The following is a 22967-nucleotide window of genomic DNA, read 5'->3' on the forward strand; positions in this document are numbered from 1 at the left end:
CTTTTTCCTTGTCTATTAAAAATGGGAGTTCATTTCTTTCTTTCTTTCTTTCTTTCTTTCTTTCTTTCTTTCTTTCTTTCTTTCTTTCTTTCTTTCTTTCTTTCTTTCTTTCTTTCTTTCTTTCTTTCTCTTTTCCCTGTTTTACTCAAAGGATTGAGCGGAGGTTCAACCACATTTTTATTTTATTTTTTTAAAAAAACATAAAACCCCTATTGGAATAAAACACATATTATCCCTGCACAGTGTTATATAGGCAAAAAAGGTTCCCTGACCCCAAGGAGCTTACAGTCTGATTCTCTGTCAAACACTGGGAGAAGGAAGAGCAGTACAAAGGTAGGGAGGTGAAACTTGAGGAAATAAAGTTACATGATATACACAAAGCTGGGTTACAACTGGGAATAAAGGTTAAGCCAAAGGGTGTCTAGAAAAAGTGGAAATAATTATAACATATTATTTTTCATTTTCTAATGAACAACACATACCCTTTTCTTTTGTCATTTCAAGTGTAAGCCACATAATTGTTAAGAATCTTATACCTGGATAAGCCGGTATTATTCTTGTATTATTCTGAAAAAAACCGAAACAGTGTAAACAGTGGTTGACATAGCCCACAACTTAAACAGAAGAGAAAAAAATGGAAAAGGCTTACAAAATGGCAGTAGATGGCTATAAAATAAGGACAAACATCTCTTATTCCTAAATGTTGAAAGGCTTATTTGAGTTGTACATGGAACACTTTATCTCTAAAAAATTGAGACATAAATAGAAAATGGTTTTAAAAAACTGGGATGGGCATAGGAGGGTGTTGTACACTGAATTTTCCTATTGGTGTGAATGAAATGTAGCACAACATGACAAAGGTACCGGTATATCAATTTTTTAAAAGTCCACAGGTATGCTGTTTAAAAAGGAATATTAAAATCTGGGACAGAAACACTGGCATCATAAGCAGATCCCCACATCTGAATTCTCTCTCTCTCTTACATTCCCCAACTGGTAAGATCTTGTAGTTTGAAGACCAAGGAAATGTTATTTTCCCCACAAGAGATGAACTTGCTGTGGAAAAGACTCACAGTTCCTCTGAACAACTGTGCAACAACTTAGTCTTGATTGTGAAATAAACAATAATCAGGAAGGACTGCCACAGAACTACCACATGAAAGACAGAAATCCAGTAATTTAATACACATATGATGTGAGCATCATTTCTCATGCTGCACTGTCAGGAGCTGCTGGACGCAGCTGCCCCATGTGGTTAATCACTGAACTGCAGGCAGCAGTTTCTTTTAAGTAGAGTACGTACCTTCAAACCCTTGACTGAAGCTGGCCATGGGATCTTCCTGGGCAGAAAGAACTACTATTAGAAGCTTCCTGTTCCAGCGATGCCTCACCTGAAAAACAAGGTTTTCCTGAGGAGTGGCGTGTTCTTTTTTCCTGGGTCTGGTTCCTAGTTTGTCCTCTGGTTTTGATTTGCTTTATTGGCAAAATATTACTAAAACAAATGATCAAAATACCCCATTTCACATCATGGAATCTTAGGAGTTTCTATTCATTTTTGTGTGCTTTTTATGTGTATTTATGTTGCTGTCTTAACTGGTTTTTAGGCTGTGTTTTTGCTTTAATGTTTTCATTCTATATTTGTTTTTCAAGCTGTACACTGCTTAGAGATTTTCGAAATGCTAAGTGGTACACAGTATAAATGCTTTTAAACAAGCAAAGAAATACATTTTTAAACGGTGACATTCAACTGTGATCATGCCTCCTTGATGGTGAATGGAAAGATAATAGGATCACAGAATTGTATATTTAGAAGATACCCCAGGGGCATCTGGTCCAACCCCCTCAATGTAGAAATCACATCAGACAGATGAACAAACTGTGCTTCAAAACCTTCAATGAAGGAGAGTCCACCACCTTCTGAAGTAATCTCTTCCACTGTCAAACAGCTCTGTTGTAACGTTCTTCCTCTTGTGTAGTCATTATCTCCTTTCTTGTAATTTAAATCCATTGTTTTGGGTCTTACCTTTTGGAGCGGCGGAAAGCAAGCTTACTCCATGTTCCATGTGACAGCCCTTCAGATATTTGAAAATGGCTATCATATCAGTCTTCTCTTCCCCAGGCTAAACATCCCCGACTACCTCAACTGCTCCTCATAAGGCTTGGTTTTCAGACCCAGTATGATCTTGCTGGCCCCACTCTGCGCATGTTCCAAATGTTAGTATATATAGAAACTTCTGGGTTTTGTGTCACTGGCATGTAGCGTATTGTACAAAAGTTAGAGTCACATCCATTCTTCTGACCATTTTTGCCACTGACTTCACCCAACACTGATATGTGGCCCCTGGAAAGTTCCCCATGTAGAAATGTGGTTCTCGGGCTAAAATGGGTTCCCGATCCCTGGTTTAAGGGATACTTCTGACACCAATGTTCCCTTTCTGTCAGAGGTGCTAAACAAATATCAGAATTACCTATTGAGGGATTCTGATGCCAGATTAAAATTGGACCATGGTTACAATTACCTATTACCACTATTACCTGATTCTTCACCTCATGTACCTTTTAATGTGAACTATTTCCTCACTCAGCAGTGAGTGTACTATATCTTCTACAATGAGTATCACAGTGTTGATGTTAGATATATATTTCCAGAAGTATACATTGAAAGCTCACTGTTGTCGTTATCTCTTTTTAAACAACTGTGCCCAATACAATGGTTATATTAAAATGCATATTACAGAGACGACTGTCTTTTAATTGCTAGAGAATAGATGTCTGCCATTCAGATACATAACATGAGCCAGAGGTTTGGTACTATTTTTGATGTAACCATTTGTGATTTTATCTGTGTAGAAAAAGGGTTAACATGAATAAACAGACATTGATTTTTCTGCTTCCTATAACAAAATATTGTGTAGCCCCCAAATCTATTACATATTTTGGAAATTGACATGTCTCTCTGTCCATCTGTTCTCTGTGTTTTGGACACCTCTTGCCATCCAGTTTGGCACAAGGGTTCCCTTGGTGGAGGAACTGCTTGTCTGAATATTGGATGCCATTTTGAATCAAGTCAGCAAACTGAAACGTTCCATACTGCGCTTATTTGGACACCTCTTGAGATTTTGTCACCAAACTTGGCGCATCAGCTCACAAGATAGAGGAATCAGTTAGGATATCATCACATGCCATTTTGAATCAAGATGGCAGACAGAAATGTTTCAAATTGCACTGATTTGTACATCTCTGAAAATATTGCCACCCAATTTATCACAAAGGTTCCTGAAGTTGAGGAGCAGCTTTTGGATACCATTGGACGCCATTTTGAATCAAGATGGGCTGCTGATCCTTTCAAAATTTGGAGACTTCTGAAGATAATTTAAATGCTAGGCTGCTGCTGGAAGAACCCTATCCAGAGGAACACTTGGCATTCCCCAGAGCAAACATTACAGACTCTGACAATGAACAGCAAGGAGATACAGATCTCTCAGAAGTCACAGTAGCCCAACCTCCTCTACAAGACACAGAGGGTCCCTGAACAGAATCAGAGGCCGAGCCACCACCCAATCTGGGGACCACCAGTACCTAAAAATGCAGGCCCATTCAGATGCCAGATACTAGAGTGCCCATTTGGAGAACATGGACTCCTCAGGAGTAAGAGACTATTTGTGGGGAAGCTGTTTGTCACAAGTAGACCAAACTCTTCATGCAGCCCAGATGGTCTGCAACTTTGCTGTGGGTGGGACTCTAAAGGTTCGTGGTTAAAAGCCCCCAGTTCCTGGCAAAGAATGCTAGAATGTCTTTGTACCAGCTCTTTGGCTGGCCTTTGTTTTGACCTTGGACTGTTCCTTGACCTTGTCTCTTGTGCTTTGACTTTGGACTGTGACCAGATCTCTCTTTTCAGATTGCCTCATGAGTGGTCTGGGAACTGCTGGACTTGGTTTCATTTGAAAAAGGATGGTAACCAAATTTTTCATGACGGTTCCTGAGATCAAAGAGGAGATTTTTGTCTATTGTTGGGTTCAATTGCATGCTGTATTTAATCAAAATGGTGGACTAAATCTTTCAAAACTGCACTGATTTTAACCACTGATTTCAAAACTGCACTGGTCCCCGCCCCCCTCAGCAGTGCTGGGCTATACGAAGCACTTTCTGCTAGTATATTATAATACAAACTATTGTGCATACAGCATTTCATCTGAACTGGGCCTTGGTCAAAAACCACGCAAATGTAGCCTGGAGCAGCAAATCTATTAAAGTAAAACATTGTAAACTGAACTGCAAAGTCTCAATGCTGCTACAGACTTGACCTAGCTTTTTGCAGATGTAAATATCATTGCACTTAGTTTTCACACACTAAGGTAGGGGATAGATCAGGCCTGGTAGATTTGGCCTGGGTTCCACAGAGAACATGTTGCTAGGGGAGTGCTATAATAAATAAAGTGGTGTCTTTGTTACAACTCCAGACAGTTTTGATGGATTAATAGTACAGAACGATGTGTTCTAAAATGCAGAAACTAGCCGGTACTGTAAGTGCCACACTCTCAAATGCTACCATGTGCTTCTGTTGATAAGTTCAGCTTCAACTGCAAGTTGTAGCAAGTGTGGATGTGTGTTCATGCGTGCACGTGTATTGTGAGGGAAAAGTGCAGACTCTGGTACTGTTGCATAACCTTAAGATCTTGAAACTTGATGTTACAGGGCCAACCTGTGTAAATCAACAAAGAGCTCATGGATTGAATTCTCATTCATACAGTTGACTAAAATCATGAAAGACTCAATGGCTTATTTGTTTTTTTTTTTTATTCACTGTGTGCAATTGTAATATCATCTGACTGCAGCAATCATGACAATCCTGTGAGACAGAATTTGAAAAGTGAGCAGGATGGAAACAATGTCATTTGAACACAGGTAAGTGAGAGGGTAACAGTTCAGACCTACTTTATCTTGCTATCATTGTTATGTGTAGCTAGCATATTGTTAGTGAAGGCACTGAAAATAAAGTTGCCAGTCTCCTTGGGCTTCTGCATAACTGTCCAGTGTGGGCACATTTGGAAGACCGTGTACAGTTCTACTTGTTCCATCTTCAAGAATGATATCATAGCACTGGAAAAGATATAGAAACAACCACACAATACCTCAAAGCACATCATATATACACATATATGTATATATGTTGAAGTACCACCAATAAAATGATATGAGCTATAGTATAACTAGTATAACAAAGCCAAGAGGAACAATCAACTGAAAGCCTTCTGGAAGAGCCATGGTTTAGTCAAGCACCTAAAACAGGGTTGGGGAACCTGCTATGTCCAGATGTTTTTGGACTCAACTCCCACCAGCTCCAGACATCATGGCCAGCAGTCAGTATTGATGTGAGTTATGTAGACCAAAAACCTTTGAAGGGCACCCCATCCCTAGCCTAAAAGAATGAAATGTTGGGGCCTGATGAACCTCTTCTAGGAGGCCATTCCAGGAAGCAAGTGAATATTGGGTACAAAGAATATTTCCAAGCTTTTCATAAAAACGACAGCTCTTTCTTACCAGTGGCCCATCTTTAAAATATCTACTTTCATTGGAGGGGTACTGCCATTCAAATCCAGAAGCGACTTATCAGCTGGGGTAGAGCCACTAAGCTAGCTTCCTTGCAGGTGGGTTGCTGTTGCTTACTGTGAGGGAGGTGAGGCAGCAGGGAGGTTGGTGCCATAGAAGAGGGCTAGATTGATTCTGGTGGTGCATTCGCACCATTCTGACCTCCCTACTGCCCCACCCTTCCTGGTAGGCAACAGTGACCCAGCTGTTGAGAAGCTAGAGTACAGTCATACCTCGGGTTGAATATGCTTCATGTTGAGCGCGTTCGAGTTGCGCTCCATGGCAACCCAGAAGTAATGGAGTGTCTTACTTCCGGGTTTCGCTGCTTGCGCATGCGCAGACGCTCAAAATATCGTCATGTGCAGAAGTGGCAAAAAGCGACGCATGCGTGCGCAGACGTGCCGTCACTAGTTACGTTTGCTTCTGGATGTGAACGGGGCTCCGGAACAGATCCCGTTCACATCCTGAGGTACCACTGTACTGGCTCTGCTTCTGTTCGGAAATCTTTGTACATTTCCCCCCACAAATTTAATTTGTTTTGTAAAGTTTGAAACTTTCCATTAGGAAAGACCAACCTGGGTTGTTTTGTTTGCTTGTTTCGAAAAGCAATAAACATACCGTTAATCTTCATTGCATTCAACATGAGTGGTATTAAAATGGTGGCCTTGTTTGTTTTGCAGTGATGTCATCATCGGGCTATTTAATTTTTGTCATACTTTTGGGAGACAGTTAGCCTGGTTGTTTCTTCTCTCTGGTACTTGGAGTACTATCAATATACACGGTGCTTTGGAGAGCCCAGCTAAAAGTTTTACAAGCTACATTCTACAAACAAAGAAGAGTAAAGGCAAAGGAGAAAAGTCAGCTGTGGCCAAATGTGGACAGGAACAAAACACTGGCAAAATATGAAGGAATTACATTAAAAAGTGTCTTCACCATTTGTCTTTTTGTCACTGAGCCTGGAGTTTTCAGGGTGAGGGAAGCAATCTGTCATCCCTGGCCTTAATCCATCAATATGGTCAATAATCGCCAGCAGAGTAGGAACCGGGAACCAAGCAGCTTCAGTGGAACCTCAGATATATAGAATCAAAAAAGGTTGTGCAAGTAATTACAGCAAATATATCCCTTGTTCAGGGGAAGGCAGTAGATCTGAACTAGGTTAAGTTCCAAGCAAAGCTGAAGGGCAGGTGCCAAGGCCCAGAAGGTGAAGAGGACGTGGTGAGGTTCTGAAAATAGAGGAAATGCAACTTCGGTATAGGAGCAGGAATACCATAACAGCCTGAGGTGCAATGTCTGACAGAGCCAATGGCTGGTTAATTAACATTCTACTGACAAGAGGAAATTGCAGCCACACTAGACTGTCCTGGCCACAGTTACTTTTGGCCAATCAAGTCAATAAATGTTGCATATTGAGCTGCCAGTAAAGAAGCCCTGAAGTAGCACACTAGATTTTGCCTTGGACATGGAGGCCCACAGTCTCTCAGCAGGGATCTGCCAAGGGCTGGGTGCTGGGAGTGTGTGGAGCTATAGTCAGCAGTAGGTGGAGTTTGTCTAGAGCTCTCTCTCTCTCTCTCTCTCTCTCTGCCTGCCACCCACCTCTCTCACTCATTGTGTGCTTTCCTCCCCTTCATCTGTTTGTCCGTTTTGCCTTACTACACATCCCTCCTGCTTCAGTGGTGGCTGGTGCACACTGGGGAATAGTTGGGTGTCTGGCTTCAAGCCCCAACAGAAGGTGGAACCAGAGCCAATGGGAGGCAGAGTCAATTAATTCTACTTCTACCCTCCCATTCCCTGGAGTTAACACTGAGACCAAAGAAGGAAGAAGCTGACAGACAGTGAAACCCCCTGGACTGATTGTAAGTAGCAGGGTAGGCAGGTGGGGGCTGGCTGAGAGCAAAATGAGGTAGGTCCATCTCAGTTTCTTAGGGCAGCCGCTGATTTCAGGGACTGGAAGTGGCTCTGCCCCACTGCAGCAACCAAGGAACCAACAAGCCCACAAGCTCCCCTGCCACCCAGAATCCCAACCCCAGATGCACAGCAGCCACTGCACTAAAGACTTTGGTGCCTCCCTACAGATCCCTGTGGCACCCAACGCCCCCCCCCCTCCATGCCCCATAGTGCCGTGCCTGACATTCAGGTCACATCAACCTCACAAATTTAAAACAGAAATTTCTTATATTTTTTCAATAGTCATGACTTCTCCCAAAGAATTCCAAGAACCGTTGCTTGTCATTGACACTGACCTCACAGAGCTACAATTCCCAGCACTTTACAGTTCCCAAGCTTCTCCATGGACTGTCAAAGTGGTGTAAGAATGCTTTAAATGTATGGCACAGATGTGACCTCACTGTTCTTGTCTTATATCACTGATAGAAATTTTGAATTACTCATGTTCAGGGCTGCTAACAGGGAGGTGCAAGAGGTACACATGTACCAGGCCCCATGCTAGCAGGGGCTCCATACTCTTTTTTAAAAAAAAAACAATGAAAGCTAAGTCAACAGGACATTTCTGAAGAAAGTTAGAGTAGAAAAAGTGGAGGTAGCTGTAATGCCTTGGCACTCAGCAGGCAGCACTATTTAGCATTTCCCACCGTGCCCAGCCCAAAACCTCTGCTGGGCACCAGGTTGGGGAAGGCTATCTGACAGGGTTTGCAAGAGCCTAAAAGTCAGTGCTGAATGCCTCTACCTCTGTCCTAGCTTAAGATACAGCTTTAATTGCAATGGGGTCAACAGCTGCTATTTGCTCCATAAAATGCATTTGCACAACCAGGCTGCCAGAAAGCAGCTGTGGAAACTAAAGTTTACTTTTATGCCCCATCAACGATCTATTGGCTTCTCTCTCCATCACAGATTGACCTCAGTTCTTTGTATGAAGGAAATTCCTTTTCAGAGAGTGATAGGTAGTTCATTCTCTGTGACTCATTCTCAAATACTGTGAAGAACACAAAGCACACCCCACCCTTAAGAATGTAGAAGCAAACGCTATGGCGGCTGTCCATTGAGGGAGGCAGTTAAATTCCTATCAAAATGTGAAATGATAAAACCTTATAAACTCAGCCTTTGCAGATTTTGCCATATCTTGCTGTATAATGGTGCTGTTATATGTCTGAATGAAAACAGGTCTAAATAAGGTACAGGTGTTCTTTAGAAGTAATTCTTTTTTTTTAATTTATGTATTCAAAGTTTTCAATCCTGTCCTATTTATTTAATAAACTCAGTTACTTGGAGTAGCTTACAGAAATTAAAATGTTCATTGAAACTATATCCTAACAGAACAACAATATTGAGAAAAACAATATGAAAAGAGGTTCAGAAGATTAAAAACTCTAAACAAAGTTCACCTTATAAAAATATTATGTGGGAATGGCCATAGCAGAGTGATGGCTCATCTGCCCTGCATGCAGAAAATCTCAGATTCAATTCCTGGAAGCTCAAGTTAGGGCTGGGGGGCAGGGAATCCCCCCCAAAGGAACCCCCCCCATAAATATCCCCATCTAAAGTCATTTCACTGCTTTCACTAGCATGTGTATTTACTTTACCCTTTCTGTACACACTGCTTGACTGGGGAAAACGCACTATAAAATCTGGGAGAGGGTGGATTTTGAAGGATGGCTATGTTTCAGTTCATTTTTCAGAAAGTGTGAATTTGGTAAGATCCCCTTCAGATGCAAACTGAATCAAATTTCTGCCAATCCCTAGTTGAGAGGATGGAAGAGGGAGGGGAAAGCCATGCCTGTCACCCTGACCAAGAGGAACAGGATAAAAAATGTAGCAACATAATATAAATAGTTTTGATTTCCCAAGTGTCCAGTTGCCTCTCTTCCGGGGCATAGGTAAATACATCCATTAAAGAGTCTGCTTGCAAATGATTCAGAGGACAGTACACTGGCCATGATGATCTCTTACTTGAGCAAATGTAGAGGCACAAGCATGTGCATTTACTGTGATCATCCGCTGAGGCCCTTCTCCAGTTCCCACCCCTCTTCAGAGGCTGGGTGGATGGCCACCAGTGACAGGGACTTTTCGGTTGTGGCCCCTTTGAGCCTTCATTTGTTTTATGTGTTTCCGTGACTGTTATGCCACACCTTCCCTGCTGGATTGATAGGTATTCCCAGGGCACCTTGTTATCTCCATCAAGGAAACAGCTTCAAACAAAATACGTTTGTGTAGTAAACAAAAAGAAAACACTCTAATGATACGAAAGCATAATGCAGAATACAAAACCTGGAAAGGATTATAGATTTTGATCACAGCTGTGCATCGCAGCCCTAGGCATACTAAGTAGCAACTGCCAGTGAGCTCAGTGGTACACAATGCTTTTCCCCCCTAAAAAAATATTTAGGGGTACTTTCATTTTCCCACTCATATTGAAATACTGCCCCTCAAGGGGGCCAAACTTAGATTCACAAAATGTTTAGGGGTATGTGTACCCCTGTGTCCTCCCAGAAAAAAAAAACCACTGGTGGTACAAACACCCAAGTAAGGAAGGGTTTAAATGTAAATGCATTAAAAAGCTGGGGGCAATTAAACAAAACAAAACACACAGCTTTTGTTCAAGACAGGAAAGACGACAAGGTGGGTGCTGGGTGACTTTAAAGATGTTGTTATCACTTGTTTGCTGCTCTGGGCTCCATTGGGAGGAAGGGCGGAATATAAAATTGATAAATAAATGCATTAATAAATGCACAAATAAATGAAAACTCCCTAAGGAAACATACCTGTCTCAGTCCTGTCCCACCCCCACCCCCTATCCCTTAAGTGCCTGGTGATTTTTTTTTTAAATTACCCCTCCCAAGGATTGATGGTAATTACAGAATGCATTTGATTGATCTGCCATTTTGTACAGTGATTCTCACAATAATTGTGTGTCTGTTCCTGTTTTTCAGCTTGTTTTGCTTATACAGGCTTATAATTATGCAAGCCAACTAAGAGATAAAGTGAAGGAAAGGCAGGATGCACACCTTTAAAATAAATAATGGGTCCAACCCAGCGAAAGGTGAAGCCCCCTCCTCAAAGCCCCATTGTATTCAGTGTGAGACAGATTTCATCACGTTCCTAGCACTTCAACTTAAGAGCAGTGAACTGGGTGACATATGCCCTACCTATGTGGGTTCCAGGATGCTGTCTGGTAAAAAAACAAACCAATACCCTTCCCCTATGCTGCAGTCCTGACTTCAATCCCCCTCTCTACATATACACACAGTGGCTGCTACTTCCAAAAGTTTAGAGAGAGCTGAGAGTGATTCATACATTCTGTTGCCACATCTCATTTGGCCCTCAGACTTCAGCATCCCATGAGAGAAAATGGGAATGACAGACTATTGAGAGGCTGAATGACAGGAGGATTAGAAAATGTTTTGCACATTAAAGCTGAGATTGACAAATCACTTTGACTAGCCTACTTACTCTTAAGTCAGTCTTCCATGAGACTTGTTTTGAGGAGGCCAAGTTGTTTTTAGGAAGAGTATTCCTTCTTAAGTTGTTTATGGTTTGCAAAGTACTATACAATGAATTAAAGGATTTTAAACTGACACAGAGAGAGAAAGAGAGGAGAAATGAATAGTTTGGTGTCTCTTTACACTGCAGATGGAATCGGCTCTCCTCTTAGGTTGATGTAATGATGCTCTGAGTGTCCACGGCTCGGGTCCCTAGTGAGAGGGGCCAAACTCTGTCTGCTAAAAGGTGAATTTTACACCACTCCTAGGAATACAGTGATTGATCCACTGTCTGGAAAAGCAGCTTAGGCTGGAGGGTAGAGAGGTCATTTGACATCACTCAAGAGCAGGGAGAAGACATCATGGTTTTGTGTATATCTATTTCTTTACAAAGGCCCCATTTGAGTTCTTATTCTGAAGAGGGTTGCAACTGCAAGCCTAAAGGGTGAACTTGATCTTCAAATGCTGGACATTCAGTTCCACAACTATGGAAAATCTAAGGAAACAAACAAAGCATGCAAATCTGACCTTTCCTTATTTCCTGTCCCTTTGCTCAGTTCAATTGTTCAAGGGAAGGGAAGTGGATTATTTGAACAATTTTAGTTTAGCTATGATTATCAGCCAAGAGTCTTGTTTCACAATCTAGTAATCTACACACACACACACACACACACACACACACACACACAATGCATGTGTGCACAGATGCATATATATTTTCATCGCTGTTTGCGTGTTCTATCCCTGTAGGACAATGACTTCTGCTTGCACAATGCAACTTCCCCTCCTGCCCTTCACATTCTCAAATCTGCCCTGGGGCTCCCTTCAGAGTAGAGTTGGGGGGCAGAAGGGTACATGGGGAGAGGAGAGGGAGTGGAAGTCCTTGCATGAACAGGATAACTGTATTGGATTTGAAATAGTTTTTAAAATATGGAATTATTTTTACTGTGAAATTGTATTGAGATATTCTATGGGAAACAATTTATAAATGGACTATATTGCAACACATTTGTATCTAATTGTATCTGTGTCTTTCTTGCTCGGCAATAGAAGATAATATTATAATATATCTGTTTTCTGCACTGCCCTCTCTAGGCTCTCGTGAAATTTTGTACATTTCGCCAAACATCAGTGTAATATGAATTGGCAATTCCAAGTTTGCCAGGGTTCCAGGTTGTGCCTTTTAATATATTGCAATACATTATGGGATGTGTCTGGGTTCCTGTCTTGCGTCACAATCCACCTCACATCTGTGGGAACGACAGAAGGGCCTCTGATGAAGAGACCTGCACATAAGGGAGAAAGTAATTATTAAGGGACCCTGCTTCAAAGTCATTTAGGGTTCTCAAAGTTAAAACCAGCATTTGACATTATTATTTATTTATCTCAGGGTGATTCACAGCATAACAATATAAGACAGAAACACAAAATACATAATAAAAACAAGAACAAAACAAACCGATAACAAGGCACGGGGTGAGGGGGTTGTCATTGAACCTGGAAATGGACTGGGACCCAGGGCACTCATTCAAGGCTGGGAAGATGAGTGCCATATGCCAGGTACGTAACCTAGATGCTATATTTTGTACTAATTGTACTGTCTAAACTATCTTCAAGGGCAGCCCCATAGACTGTGTTTTGTAATATTCTAAAAGGTGTGTCACTGGAGCATGAAAAATTGTGGCTAGGTTATCTCTGCCTGGACGAGGTCACAGCTAGTGCACCAGTCTTAGCTGATGAAGGGGGTTTAATGCCACCACGGCCACTTGAGCCCCTAAAGACAGGGACAGACCTGATTGAACCTACAGACCTTAAGGTGAAATGCTACCCCACTCCCAATAAACCAGGCACCAACTCTGTCTTACCAGTTTATTGACCCTCATCCAGTCCCACTCTAGGCAATGGTTCAGCTCTTCCTATAGCATGATCTGAATTTGAAGCCAGATTATTTTGAAATGGTTTCCTTTTCTTTTTCAGAAGCAGCTGCTGAGGCCATCAAACTTATCAGACTCTTCTATTTATCAAACTCTTTGCAGACTCTTCTATTCTACAGCAGAGAAACACTTACTGGTTGATATGTGTGGTCCTGGAAAAAAAGATAAAAAGAAAGAAGAGGAAGAAAGAGGGAGGAATCTAGGCCTTAGAAACAGTGCAATAGTCTAAACTGGAGCTAGTGAGCTGATTTCATACTCACTGTGGAGAGCTGGAGAAAATGCATGTTACAGAGTGCATTGCCATGCTGTCCAACATCAAAGTGCTGCCACTGGAAGGACTTTTGTAACAAAGAAATGAAACCTCAGGACCAATCTGTGTCATTAGCCCCCAACCGCTCCAGCTTTGTTATTATGGAAATGTCCTCCTCAAATACAAATTGGAACTGTACAGTATAATTAGAAGAGCACATTCATTTATTTAGGAGTGAATCTCTTATTGTCCCCCAATATCTTATGTCTGTTAGGCTGCCATGTTTCTGGGGGACTCAGTCAAGGGATGTGGGTCATTATTTAACAAGATCCATTTCCTCAACACAGCTTTATCTTATAGCAGTGTTTCAGAGCCTTTTCAGGTGAAAATTGGAGCAGACCCCTTCTAAGGCATCACAATTGGTTTGGTAGGCACAACATTCTGCCAAGGGAAGCAAGTATTTAGCATGTTATTATTATTCCCATGTTGTAGGGAACAGTATTTATTGATTTTATTTTTTATCAGATTCTTGGTCAATTGCTAATTCACATAGTTTTCCAATTCATTTAAACACCTGTATTGTGTTTAGTTGCTATTGTTAATCACAGAAGACGAGCTAAAATAAAATCAAACCAGGTGATCTTACCATTCTGTCAATGGGTGCTGATTATATGACACATACTTGCTTATGCAACAGAATTTGATTGTGCAGTGCATAATTAATTCTTGGAATTCATTGCTATGAGATGTGATAATAGCCATTAACATAGATGCTCTTGGTGATGGACTGAGGTGAGGGAGGGGATTTCCTTTCTGACAGGTACTTTTTTATATAAACCCCCCTTCCCCATCCCAAGAATTATGCTAGGCTACCATCACAACGCTATCCTTCTATTTGGATGGATTTATAAAGCAAACTATGGAACGCGGGTGGCACTGTGGGTTAAACCACTGAGCCTAGGACTTGCCGATCAGAAGGTTGGCGGTTTGAATCTCCACGACTGGGTGAGCTCCCGTTGCTCGGTCCCTGCTCCTGCCAACCTAGCAGTTCGAAAGCACGTCAAAGTTCAAGTAGATAAATAGGTACCGCTCCGGCAGGAAGGTAAACGGCGTTTCCGTGTGCTGCTCTAGTTCGCCAGAAGCAGCTTAGTTGTGCTGGCCACATGACCCGGAAGCTGTATGCCGGCTCCCTCGGCCAATAAAGCGAGATGAGCGCCGCAACCCCAGAGTCGGCCACGACTGGACCTGATGGTCAGGGGTCCCTTTACCTTTTCTATAAAGCAAACTGGCAGTGATCCCTCCCATTAAGCCCAGCTTTAGAAATATTAAATAGTAAGGAGCTTCAGGTTTACTTTCCAGAAAACACCAAATCTTACAGAACTTTGTGAACTATCCTTCTAAGACAAAGAGGCAGCTTTAATAACTCTGCAGTCTAGCATGTGTGGAACATTCTATTGAGAAATTCCAGGGGTGGTGCCAAACACAGCGGCGGCTCCTCCTCCTCCTCTTGGGACTACTAGCAGCAGGAGGCTACTTAGACCCTCCTTCTGCTCTGCAGCAGCAGCAGGAGGAAGAGGAGGAGGAGTCAGCCTCTGGAGCCATGCCCTGCTCAGTACTTTGTACTTTGGGGACATGGGGGGCGGGGAGGCAAGAATGGCACCTACCCCCCAAATATAGAGGGGTCTCAAAATGATTCTGCCCCCAGGAACCGGCGCCCTGCTCTAGTGTTGATTTCTTCAGAATACATGGTTTATCAAGATTAAAAACCAGCAATAATTAGATTAATTCATGGAATATAGGTCTATCAATAGCTGCAGGCCGTGATGGCTCAAGGAAGACTAAGCCCCACTGAACCCAATGGGACTTTTGAGCAGACATGTGTAGGCCTCCACTATCAGAGGTATTTGGCAGGCCACTGTATCCAATCAGATTATTATTATTATTATTATTATTATTATTAAGTGGGTGTTTTTTAAAAAAGTAAACAGGTCTAGTAAACAGGCAAAGTTTCACACAAAGCTAAAAGCCAGTGTAAAAACCATTTCTGACAGCATAGTTGTGGCATGTTTACTCAGAAGTAAGTTCCCGTAATGGGGCTTACTCCCAGCGAATGTGCATGGTATTGCAGTCTAGAAGACACAAAGACACGCTGCATACAAATGGAGCACAACTTCCTTAGCCCAAGCCCCAGTTTCATAAAAGCAACTAAGATGATACTTGAGTGTTGCTTGATTTCAGCAAGGCTCGAGGGTTTCCACCTGCGCCAGAGAAAAATACAGGGGCCTTGCCAATTTGCAGATGTGAGCAAATGTTAAAGCATATAAACATATGCAACAACACTCAAACTTATTCTTTTAAAACTGGCCATGTAGGAATAGCAATTAGCCAGGCTACTGGCAATCAGGTCAAGCAAGTTTAACCCTATTTTGGTGGCAATGGGTTGGTTTTTTGTTTTTTTTATAAGTGCAAACGTTTGTGGGTTTCCAGTTCTTTGCAGAGTAGAGGTCTCTGTTCCTTGGCTGCCTCTAGGCGGGCAATTTTAGGGCAATCTTCCATAACAGCTGCTCTGCTACTGGCAACTGCAGATCTAGATGAGGCTCAGGTGCGTTTTTAACCACCTTATCATCTACCTATGCTCACAGCAAGTCTAAAGGGCAAAGTGTAAAAGATTCTGTCAGTGTGGCACTTGTCATCTGAGCAGCTCTACCGGTCATGGAGCCACAGGCTTCAGTCAGCAGGGAGGAAATGAAACCTTTGCTCAATTACAGGCTAGAGAAACGTGGCCACATTTTCAGCCAAGTGCTACTTTGTGAAATGATTTCTTAGCCCAGCAAAACCATTTTAAATTCAGGCTCTTTCATGAGCCATTAGATGGGGAGGAGGCCTGGAGAAAGAAGGGAGGGAGAGTCACTGGTTTTGTTTGCTTACCATTGTTCCATGTCTGAAGCATGCTCCCATTCGGTGTTAACTCTGCGGTCCTAGGCCCATTTACCTGGGAGTAAGCCCCTTTGAACTCAGAGGGACTTACTTCTGAGCACGTAGTTATGGGATCTGCTGCAAAAAACCCCAAATGGTATTTGTTCTCAATAAATAAATACAAATGTGCTAATCAAGTGAGGTTGCTGCTCAGTAGTTCACATACAGGTTTTTGGAAGACTTGGGAAAGAGATTCTCAATAGGCCCGTTTTGACTTGTTGTCATCCAGCTGTTGACCAGAGAAGGAATGACTGCTGGGAGGAGTGCAGAGAGAAGCACCAATAGCACCAATATTGGTGCACCAATAGCAGCAAAACCAGACGTGTCTCTCGCATATGGGTCAGGGATTGCCACTGGGGATGAGAGCTTCAGCTGGTGCTTGCATTAGTGGCAAGTTGGGCAAGGCTGCCCTCAGGACACTATGGTTGCTGCAGCTTACCTGGACCAGGCTGTGGCAAGGTCATGGCTGTGTGAAATGCTGGTGGAGCAAATCCAGCACTCTAGCCACGGCATCCTCACAGCCCCAACCTCACCACCGTCCTACCCCAGCATTGTCCAGGTAAGCTGGAGCAATGCCAGTATGGGAAGTGGGGCTCAGCACCTTTGACCTACCACCTGACACTTGCTGGGTGCTCAGTGATGCTGGCCGTGCCTGAACAAGTTGAGATCCCATCCATCAAACCAGGCATGGCCAAACTTGGCCCTCCAGCTGTTTTGGGACTACAACTCCCATCATCCCTAGCTAACAGGACCAGTGGTCAGGGATGATGGGAACTGTAGTCCCCAAACAGCTGGAGGGCCACGTTTGGCCATGCCTGCATCAAACCAAGTGCAGCACATTAGCCAAAGGATTGAGTTTGAGACTATCTACAAGCAAAGTGTGTGCTCTTGTTGCTGAGCTTTCCCACTAACTTTTAGTAGGATCAACAAGCAGCTCAGATGAGATTATATTAGACACCCTGATTATAGGTTCTGATCTCTTTTGTAGAACAGGTTGGTTTTTTCTGGGCAAATTTTATATCTTTTGTTAACCTGTTATGCATGCTGTCTCCTGTGAATGTCCGATTTTGCTTTTGAGCATGGGCAAGACACTAACAAGGGGCCATAATTCTATACCATCAGAAAACACATAATTATAACTTTGTGTCACATACATATTCATATTTTTACACACATACACTAGAGCAGATTATGCATAAACACATTTCAGTATACCAAGTATAACTTTTTAGTTATGGTTTTCAACGATACTCACTAAGAATGTGTCATATATATATATATATATATTTGTGTGTGTGCGATATAGATTAGATATAAATATAGATATAAAAGTGCATATATAACTATATATGTTTTTATATAGTTTTATATATATAGTTAGTTATAGTTTTTATATATATCTCACATCACTATATATAATGCCTAGCTTTATAAAACAGGTTAAAGTTCCCTCTTTGTTTGGCATAATTACTCGAAAAGAGGAAATGGAATTATTTCCTGCACTGCATATACTTTTATAAGGCATTTGCTTATGTTTAAAATGTATTAAATATTAATAAAGTCATCATGTGTGTGTAATATATTGTTATATATAGCAAGCAATATGCATCTCAAATTCTGCTAGACTCTTAAAGCCTGTTGAGGTATGTGCTCTGAAATGCAATGCTGGAAAGTACACAGATATTCCAATTTTTTCCTCCGCCGCACAACTGTGTCTGATTGCATGCCATTAGAGCCCAACCTCAAGCACAACTTCTGGTGTGTGTGTGGAGGGGGTGGGCAATGGGGGTGGACATGGCAAAGAGTTGGGAAAGCCTGTTTAGGTGCATTGAACTCCCCCGCCCCCCGGCAATTCATTTGATGAAAGAACACGAGAAGAGCTGTGTATATATATAAATAAACCATGTATCATAAAGACACCACAGTCTCTGCTGTGCCGCTTTGTCCAAAAGGAATACAGACCCTAGTAAGTGTGCCTGGTACCCCTGGAATCATTATACTGTGGCATAATGGTTAGAGTGCTGGATCAGGGCCTGGAGACCCAGGGTTTGGGCCTGTCACTTTTAAAACTTCTAACCTCACAGGATAAAATGAGGAGCTTGCATGCTTCTTTGAATTCCTTGGAGGAATGGTGGGCTGTACTTGAAATAAATAAATACATTGCCTCCTCTATTTAAAGGGCTGTCAGAGGATTGTCCTGCACTGGAAGGGTTGTCTGGCTTAAAGAACCAGAAGCAAGGAGTGAACATTGAAGTTGCCCATTCAGCGGTAGCACCAGAACACAAGAGGGAGGTGTGTGTCTAATGACTTGTACTCCTGTCACATGATGGGCATTGTATTATTTTCATGATGCTGAGGCATGAGACTATTGATAATCTTGGTGACTTTCATGCCACCTGAAATATACTCAGAGTCAAGAGTGGATTTCATGAGCTTTATTCAGCTCATAGTGGCGAGGAGGAAAGTTTCCCCAAAATATCTGCTTTATATACATTTTTTACACAATGGGCTGCACGTGATTGGCTAATTCTGGGATTCTCCTGTAGGCCAATCAGGTTGTGGATTCACTTCCACCTGGAGCTGGATTGGGTGGCTCCTGCAGACCTATCATACTGCTGCATTGTTCTAGGACCAATCAGACTGCTGCATTCTGAATCCTATTGTTCTAGGTCCAATCAGACTGCTGCATTTTGGATCCTATTGTTCTAGGACCAATCAGACTGCTGCATTTAGGATCCTATTCAACTCAGTACATAACACCACCCCTTCCCATGTAGACGCTGGTTCTTCTGAGGTTTCAGACCTGGGCTGTGGTGCCTAAAATCTGCTGTTCCTGCACATGGCGCCTAATGTTGAGTGCCTGTAGTTCCTTATGAACACACCCAAACTAACAACCTGCCATTTTTTTTGTACTCTAGTTTTTAAAAGGCATTGCTTTTTTTAGTCCATCGCTTTTCCTTTCATTTTAAAAGTGGTACCTAAGGTTTAGTCCAGGATGAAGCAGAATGGCAAGTGAATATAATTAGAGGTTCAAAGATCTGATTATACACTTGTGTACAATGTGTAAGTAATATTATGTTACCAAATAATGGAAGAGAAGGTAACATTTCAACCTGGCAATTATTTTCTTACGATACATCGGAGCCGCGGTGGAAGTGAAGCACTTAAAGGCAAGGAGAAAGGGTCAAAAATGTCTGGGCTGCAGGAATGTTCATTGAAGCAATTCAGATATTTAGGCACCATCTGCTGTGTTGGAGTTTCCCATTCACACATGTATGTATGTCGCTACCAATAAATCATACCTGAGAACTCAAGGCTAAATATCTGAACTGATTCCACTATTAGCTATTAGCTGATGTGAATAACCTGAGGTGGTTGATTCAGGAAGGCAGTTTAACACGGGCAACTTATCTCCTGTGGAACATGCAACTGTGAGCTAAATGTGGAATGGAGAATAAATATATTTTATATTGCTTGGTGTGTTTTTAGTGTGTGTCAGTTTTCATCCATCCATCCATTTCATTTATTTCGTAAAATGTATATATCACTTGATTGTAAAAGAAACCTCAAAGTGGAATACAAAAAGAACAAAACAACAAAATAATCAATAAAAAGAGAACAATTTAGAACCTTTCCAAAATAATTAAAATCAATGATAAGCTGAAAACCAGATTAAAACACATGTCAATGTTCTACAGGTCTGGAAAGGCTTACCTAAGCACAAAATGTTTTTAGCAGACGCTGCAAAGAGTACAGTGAAGGCACCTGCTTGATGTCAATAGGCAGGGAGTTCCAAAGTGCAGCTGCTGCCGCACTAAAATATCAATTTCTTACAAATGTAGAGTATTGTGTGACAACTGTAACCACATAATTGCATAATTTTATTGTTCCGTGGCTGTGCCATGCGGAAATTCGATCTTACCTGCTGAATTGAAGCTTGGTGAAGCAAAGTCTCTCTTCAGATTCTCTGCGTTTCTGATAGGATCTGATTCAGCGGGTAAGATCAGAGTTTTGCAAGGCCTAGCCATGGAATAATGAGAAAAGCTCTTGGGCCTGAGAAAAAATAATTGGTATACAATATGATAAAAATACAGATCAAGCGAAGGTGTGGATGAGCTCCTACCCCTCCTCCCTAGGACTCTATGATTCAGTCCAATAAGTGAAAGTAGCTTAAAGCTGAGCTGAATTCTCCTCAGCTACCTTGTCCCCTGTTGTGGCAGTTGGCACAGAAAATTCTAGATCTTCTCCCTTTGGCTCCATTGTGTAGGGCATTAGCATGCATGCCGTGCAGAAAACTAGTCTGGGCAACTCCTTGGCATCATTTATTTATTGTGAGGAAAATGAAAAGGGGAATGTAAATGTAAGCAGCAGGGGCAAGGTGGGTGGGGGGAAGAGAAGGGGAAAACCTTTTTTAAAAAGCCAATGGGGAATAATGCTCAAGGGAAGCTAAAACAGATTCCTAACTCATCCAGAACAAACTCCATTTCCCATGACTAGTATGTTGCTGTTTTTTACCCTCGACCCTCTTAAATACACTTCTACCTGACGTACCACATGGTTAGTAAGGGAGCGATGCCCCTCTGCCTGGCTCAGCGAAGCCCCATGTTGTGAGAGGCTTCAACCTCCCCTCCTCACTTTTCTCCTCCCTGCCACACTGATTTTGTCTGTGAGTGTCTGGGCAGCCAGTCTGCACTTTGTGGCAAGGTTCAAGCAGACAGCTAGACACGCAGGCGAGCCATTCTTTGAGAACGTGGCAGAATGCCATCTGCCGCTTCAGAGTATTCCCCCCCCCCTCGCCGTCCTTGCACTCCTTTCCAACTCTCACACACGCATGGCCCTGGCTTTTGGAGACATGCTTACCAACTGTCAATTAGCAGGCCTCAATACACTGGAAAAGAAAAGCAAGCTGCCTCATGACAATGATGGCATGTGGTGTGTGTGTGTGTGTGTGTGGACTCTGTCACCAACACATTTGCCATGAAACTCGAGCCTTAGAAGGTCCCTGACCTTAAAAAAGAATCCCAGCCTCTTGGTGCTTTCGATGACCTCCTCTCCCTCTCTGCTTCGTGCTTCATGAAAAGCTCCATTGTGATCATTTTACGCAGCAAAGAGATGGCGATGATCTCATAGGTCTGGGTGAAAAGGGACCGTCGTTGCTCAGTGCTGTTGGAGTGATCTCATTGGTGTGCTGGGACTAGGCAAAGGGAGACCATCTGCAGAACTTTTAAAAATAATTATTATTGGTGACCGTAATGGGGGATGTTGTGTGTGGCATGCCTGGCTTTCCCCTAGTTTCTTTGGGCACGGGAAAAGTGGGGTGCTGTTGCACTTGGGAAAAGGTTCAGGTGTACAGGTGGGAAGTAGACCAGCCTCCGGCCAGAGATGGCCCAAGGTATTCTGCTGCCTGAGTTTCCCCTCTCCTCTTTGTCCTTCATTGCTTCTCTGCTGATATAAAAGAGCAGCACAGGAACAAGTATCGGAGAAACTAACATATGACAATTGAGGGGCCCTGGGATTCTTAGCAGAAACAAATGATATAAAATAAGAGAAAATTTAAACATATGGAAGGATTGATTTGAGAGCAGACACCCAAAGGCATTATGGGATGAGGGTTGAGGAAGGTATCATACAACTCTACAGTCCAATTTGTGGGATTACCAGCCTCATATAACCAACATGCTTAAGTCAAACGAATGCATTAAGGAGTTAAGATCATAGAGTAAGCTGTCCTGCCAGGCTTAGATCACTTTGAGAGAGACTAGGTAATCAAGCCTTTGTTTACCCCACCAGACTACCAGAGAAGCTCAATGTTTGAGGAGGTGCTAGCCGGTTACTCCAAGCTCAGACTGCATGGCTCTCACAAGTCACTCTTGACTTCCCATACCAATAATTTAGGAACCTTCACTACTTTGAAATTAAACGAAGTTTCACCGTCTGTGCAACCTTTCTGACTAATGTATGGAAAATGAGCCTGACCTTTGGAGATTTGGTAAGTAAACAGTTTTTAAATTACTAAATGTGTGGTCTTTTCCTATGTTGGGGGAAGAGGGTATTATTTTTGGAACTCACTTGGGAATACATATTGTAAAGGTCCATGCTTATTTCCATGCTTTACTTTGCTGTATATTTTGTGATTTTAAATCTCTGCTGTTGTTCTCTCACCAAAGGGTATTTGCCCCAAACTTGGATCTTGTCATCCAAGGAATTATCCTTTTTATACCTACTTTTTACCTTGCCAGCCAACACAATGTAGAATTGAGCTGATTTCAGTTGACTTAAGTATGTTTAACTTGCTTGGATTGCGTCTTAGAGTCCTGAAAGTGACCTGCTTCTTTGTTCCACCAGTAGCAGAAGTTGATGGAGAGTGCTTTTTGGCAGACAAATCTGCCGCCCATCCCTTGACCATTATCCCCTTTTTTCCAGGAACAATAGAAGTATGTTTGTCCAAGATGAAATCTACAAAATGGGCACTTAATAAGATCTTCACATCTGGCCAGTTATTTTCTTTTTCTAGTTCAAGGTAACAAAAATAAAGAGATGACCTTTTATGTTATGTTATTATTTTTTTGCTGCCAGGATTTGCTACCTTGTTTCCTAATGGTTGTCCTGATTCCTTGTTTTAGGGCAAGAAAATGATCTAAATAAATAGATTTTGACAGGAGGCCAATTCTGCTGCCAGAATTACACTAATTAAATATGCATAATTCTCTTAATTAGAAAAAAATAAAATAAAGACCAGATTAAGGTTTCTGCTTGTACAATTGGTTTTCCTTCATTTTGGAACTG

General features: G+C 42.2%; 1 protein-coding gene and 1 long non-coding RNA gene across 3 annotated transcripts; one reads left to right on the top strand and one right to left on the bottom strand.

The window, feature by feature from the left end:
- Window positions 1-4786: 4786 nt before the first annotated feature.
- On the bottom strand, window positions 4787-21960 carry LOC310707689 (uncharacterized protein). Its single transcript, XM_083505039.1, has 8 exons — window positions 21189-21960; window positions 20104-20234; window positions 16134-16259; window positions 12887-13107; window positions 12222-12307; window positions 10993-11517; window positions 6523-6812; window positions 4787-5100 (listed from the first exon to the last, which is right to left on the bottom strand). The coding sequence occupies exons 1-4, from the start codon at window positions 21275-21277 to the stop codon at window positions 13064-13066; spliced, it is 390 nt and encodes a 129-aa protein (XP_083361165.1). The 5' UTR covers window positions 21278-21960; the 3' UTR covers window positions 4787-5100; window positions 6523-6812; window positions 10993-11517; window positions 12222-12307; window positions 12887-13063.
- LOC310707692 lies at window positions 20433-22929 on the top strand. 2 transcript variants are annotated; one of them, XR_014526648.1, is made up of 4 exons: window positions 20433-20541; window positions 21972-22170; window positions 22605-22701; window positions 22805-22929. It is a non-coding gene; the product is annotated as an uncharacterized lncRNA (long non-coding RNA). The 2 variants fall into 2 exon arrangements; XR_014526649.1 differs by lacking the exon at window positions 20433-20541 and adding an exon at window positions 20551-20738.
- Window positions 22930-22967: the final 38 nt, after the last annotated feature.

This window comes from Podarcis liolepis (genome assembly GCF_965112155.1).
Source record: "Podarcis liolepis genome assembly, chromosome: 5".
NCBI classification, from domain to species: Eukaryota; Metazoa; Chordata; class Lepidosauria; order Squamata; family Lacertidae; genus Podarcis; species Podarcis liolepis.

Excerpts from the sequence above, each read along its gene's own strand:
- LOC310707689 (XM_083505039.1), bottom strand. The coding sequence starts at position 21,277 with ATGATCACAATGGAGCTTTTCATGAAGCACGAAGCAGAGAGGGAGAGG. Across the intron at positions 16,260-20,103 it reads ACCAAGCTTCAATTCAGCAG|CAGATCCCATAACTACGTGC; the intron begins GTAAGATCGAAT and ends GGTTTTTTGCAG. Across the intron at positions 13,108-16,133 it reads GCTTCAGACATGGAACAATG|GACCACACATATCAACCAGT; the intron begins GTAAGCAAACAA and ends CTTTTTTTCCAG.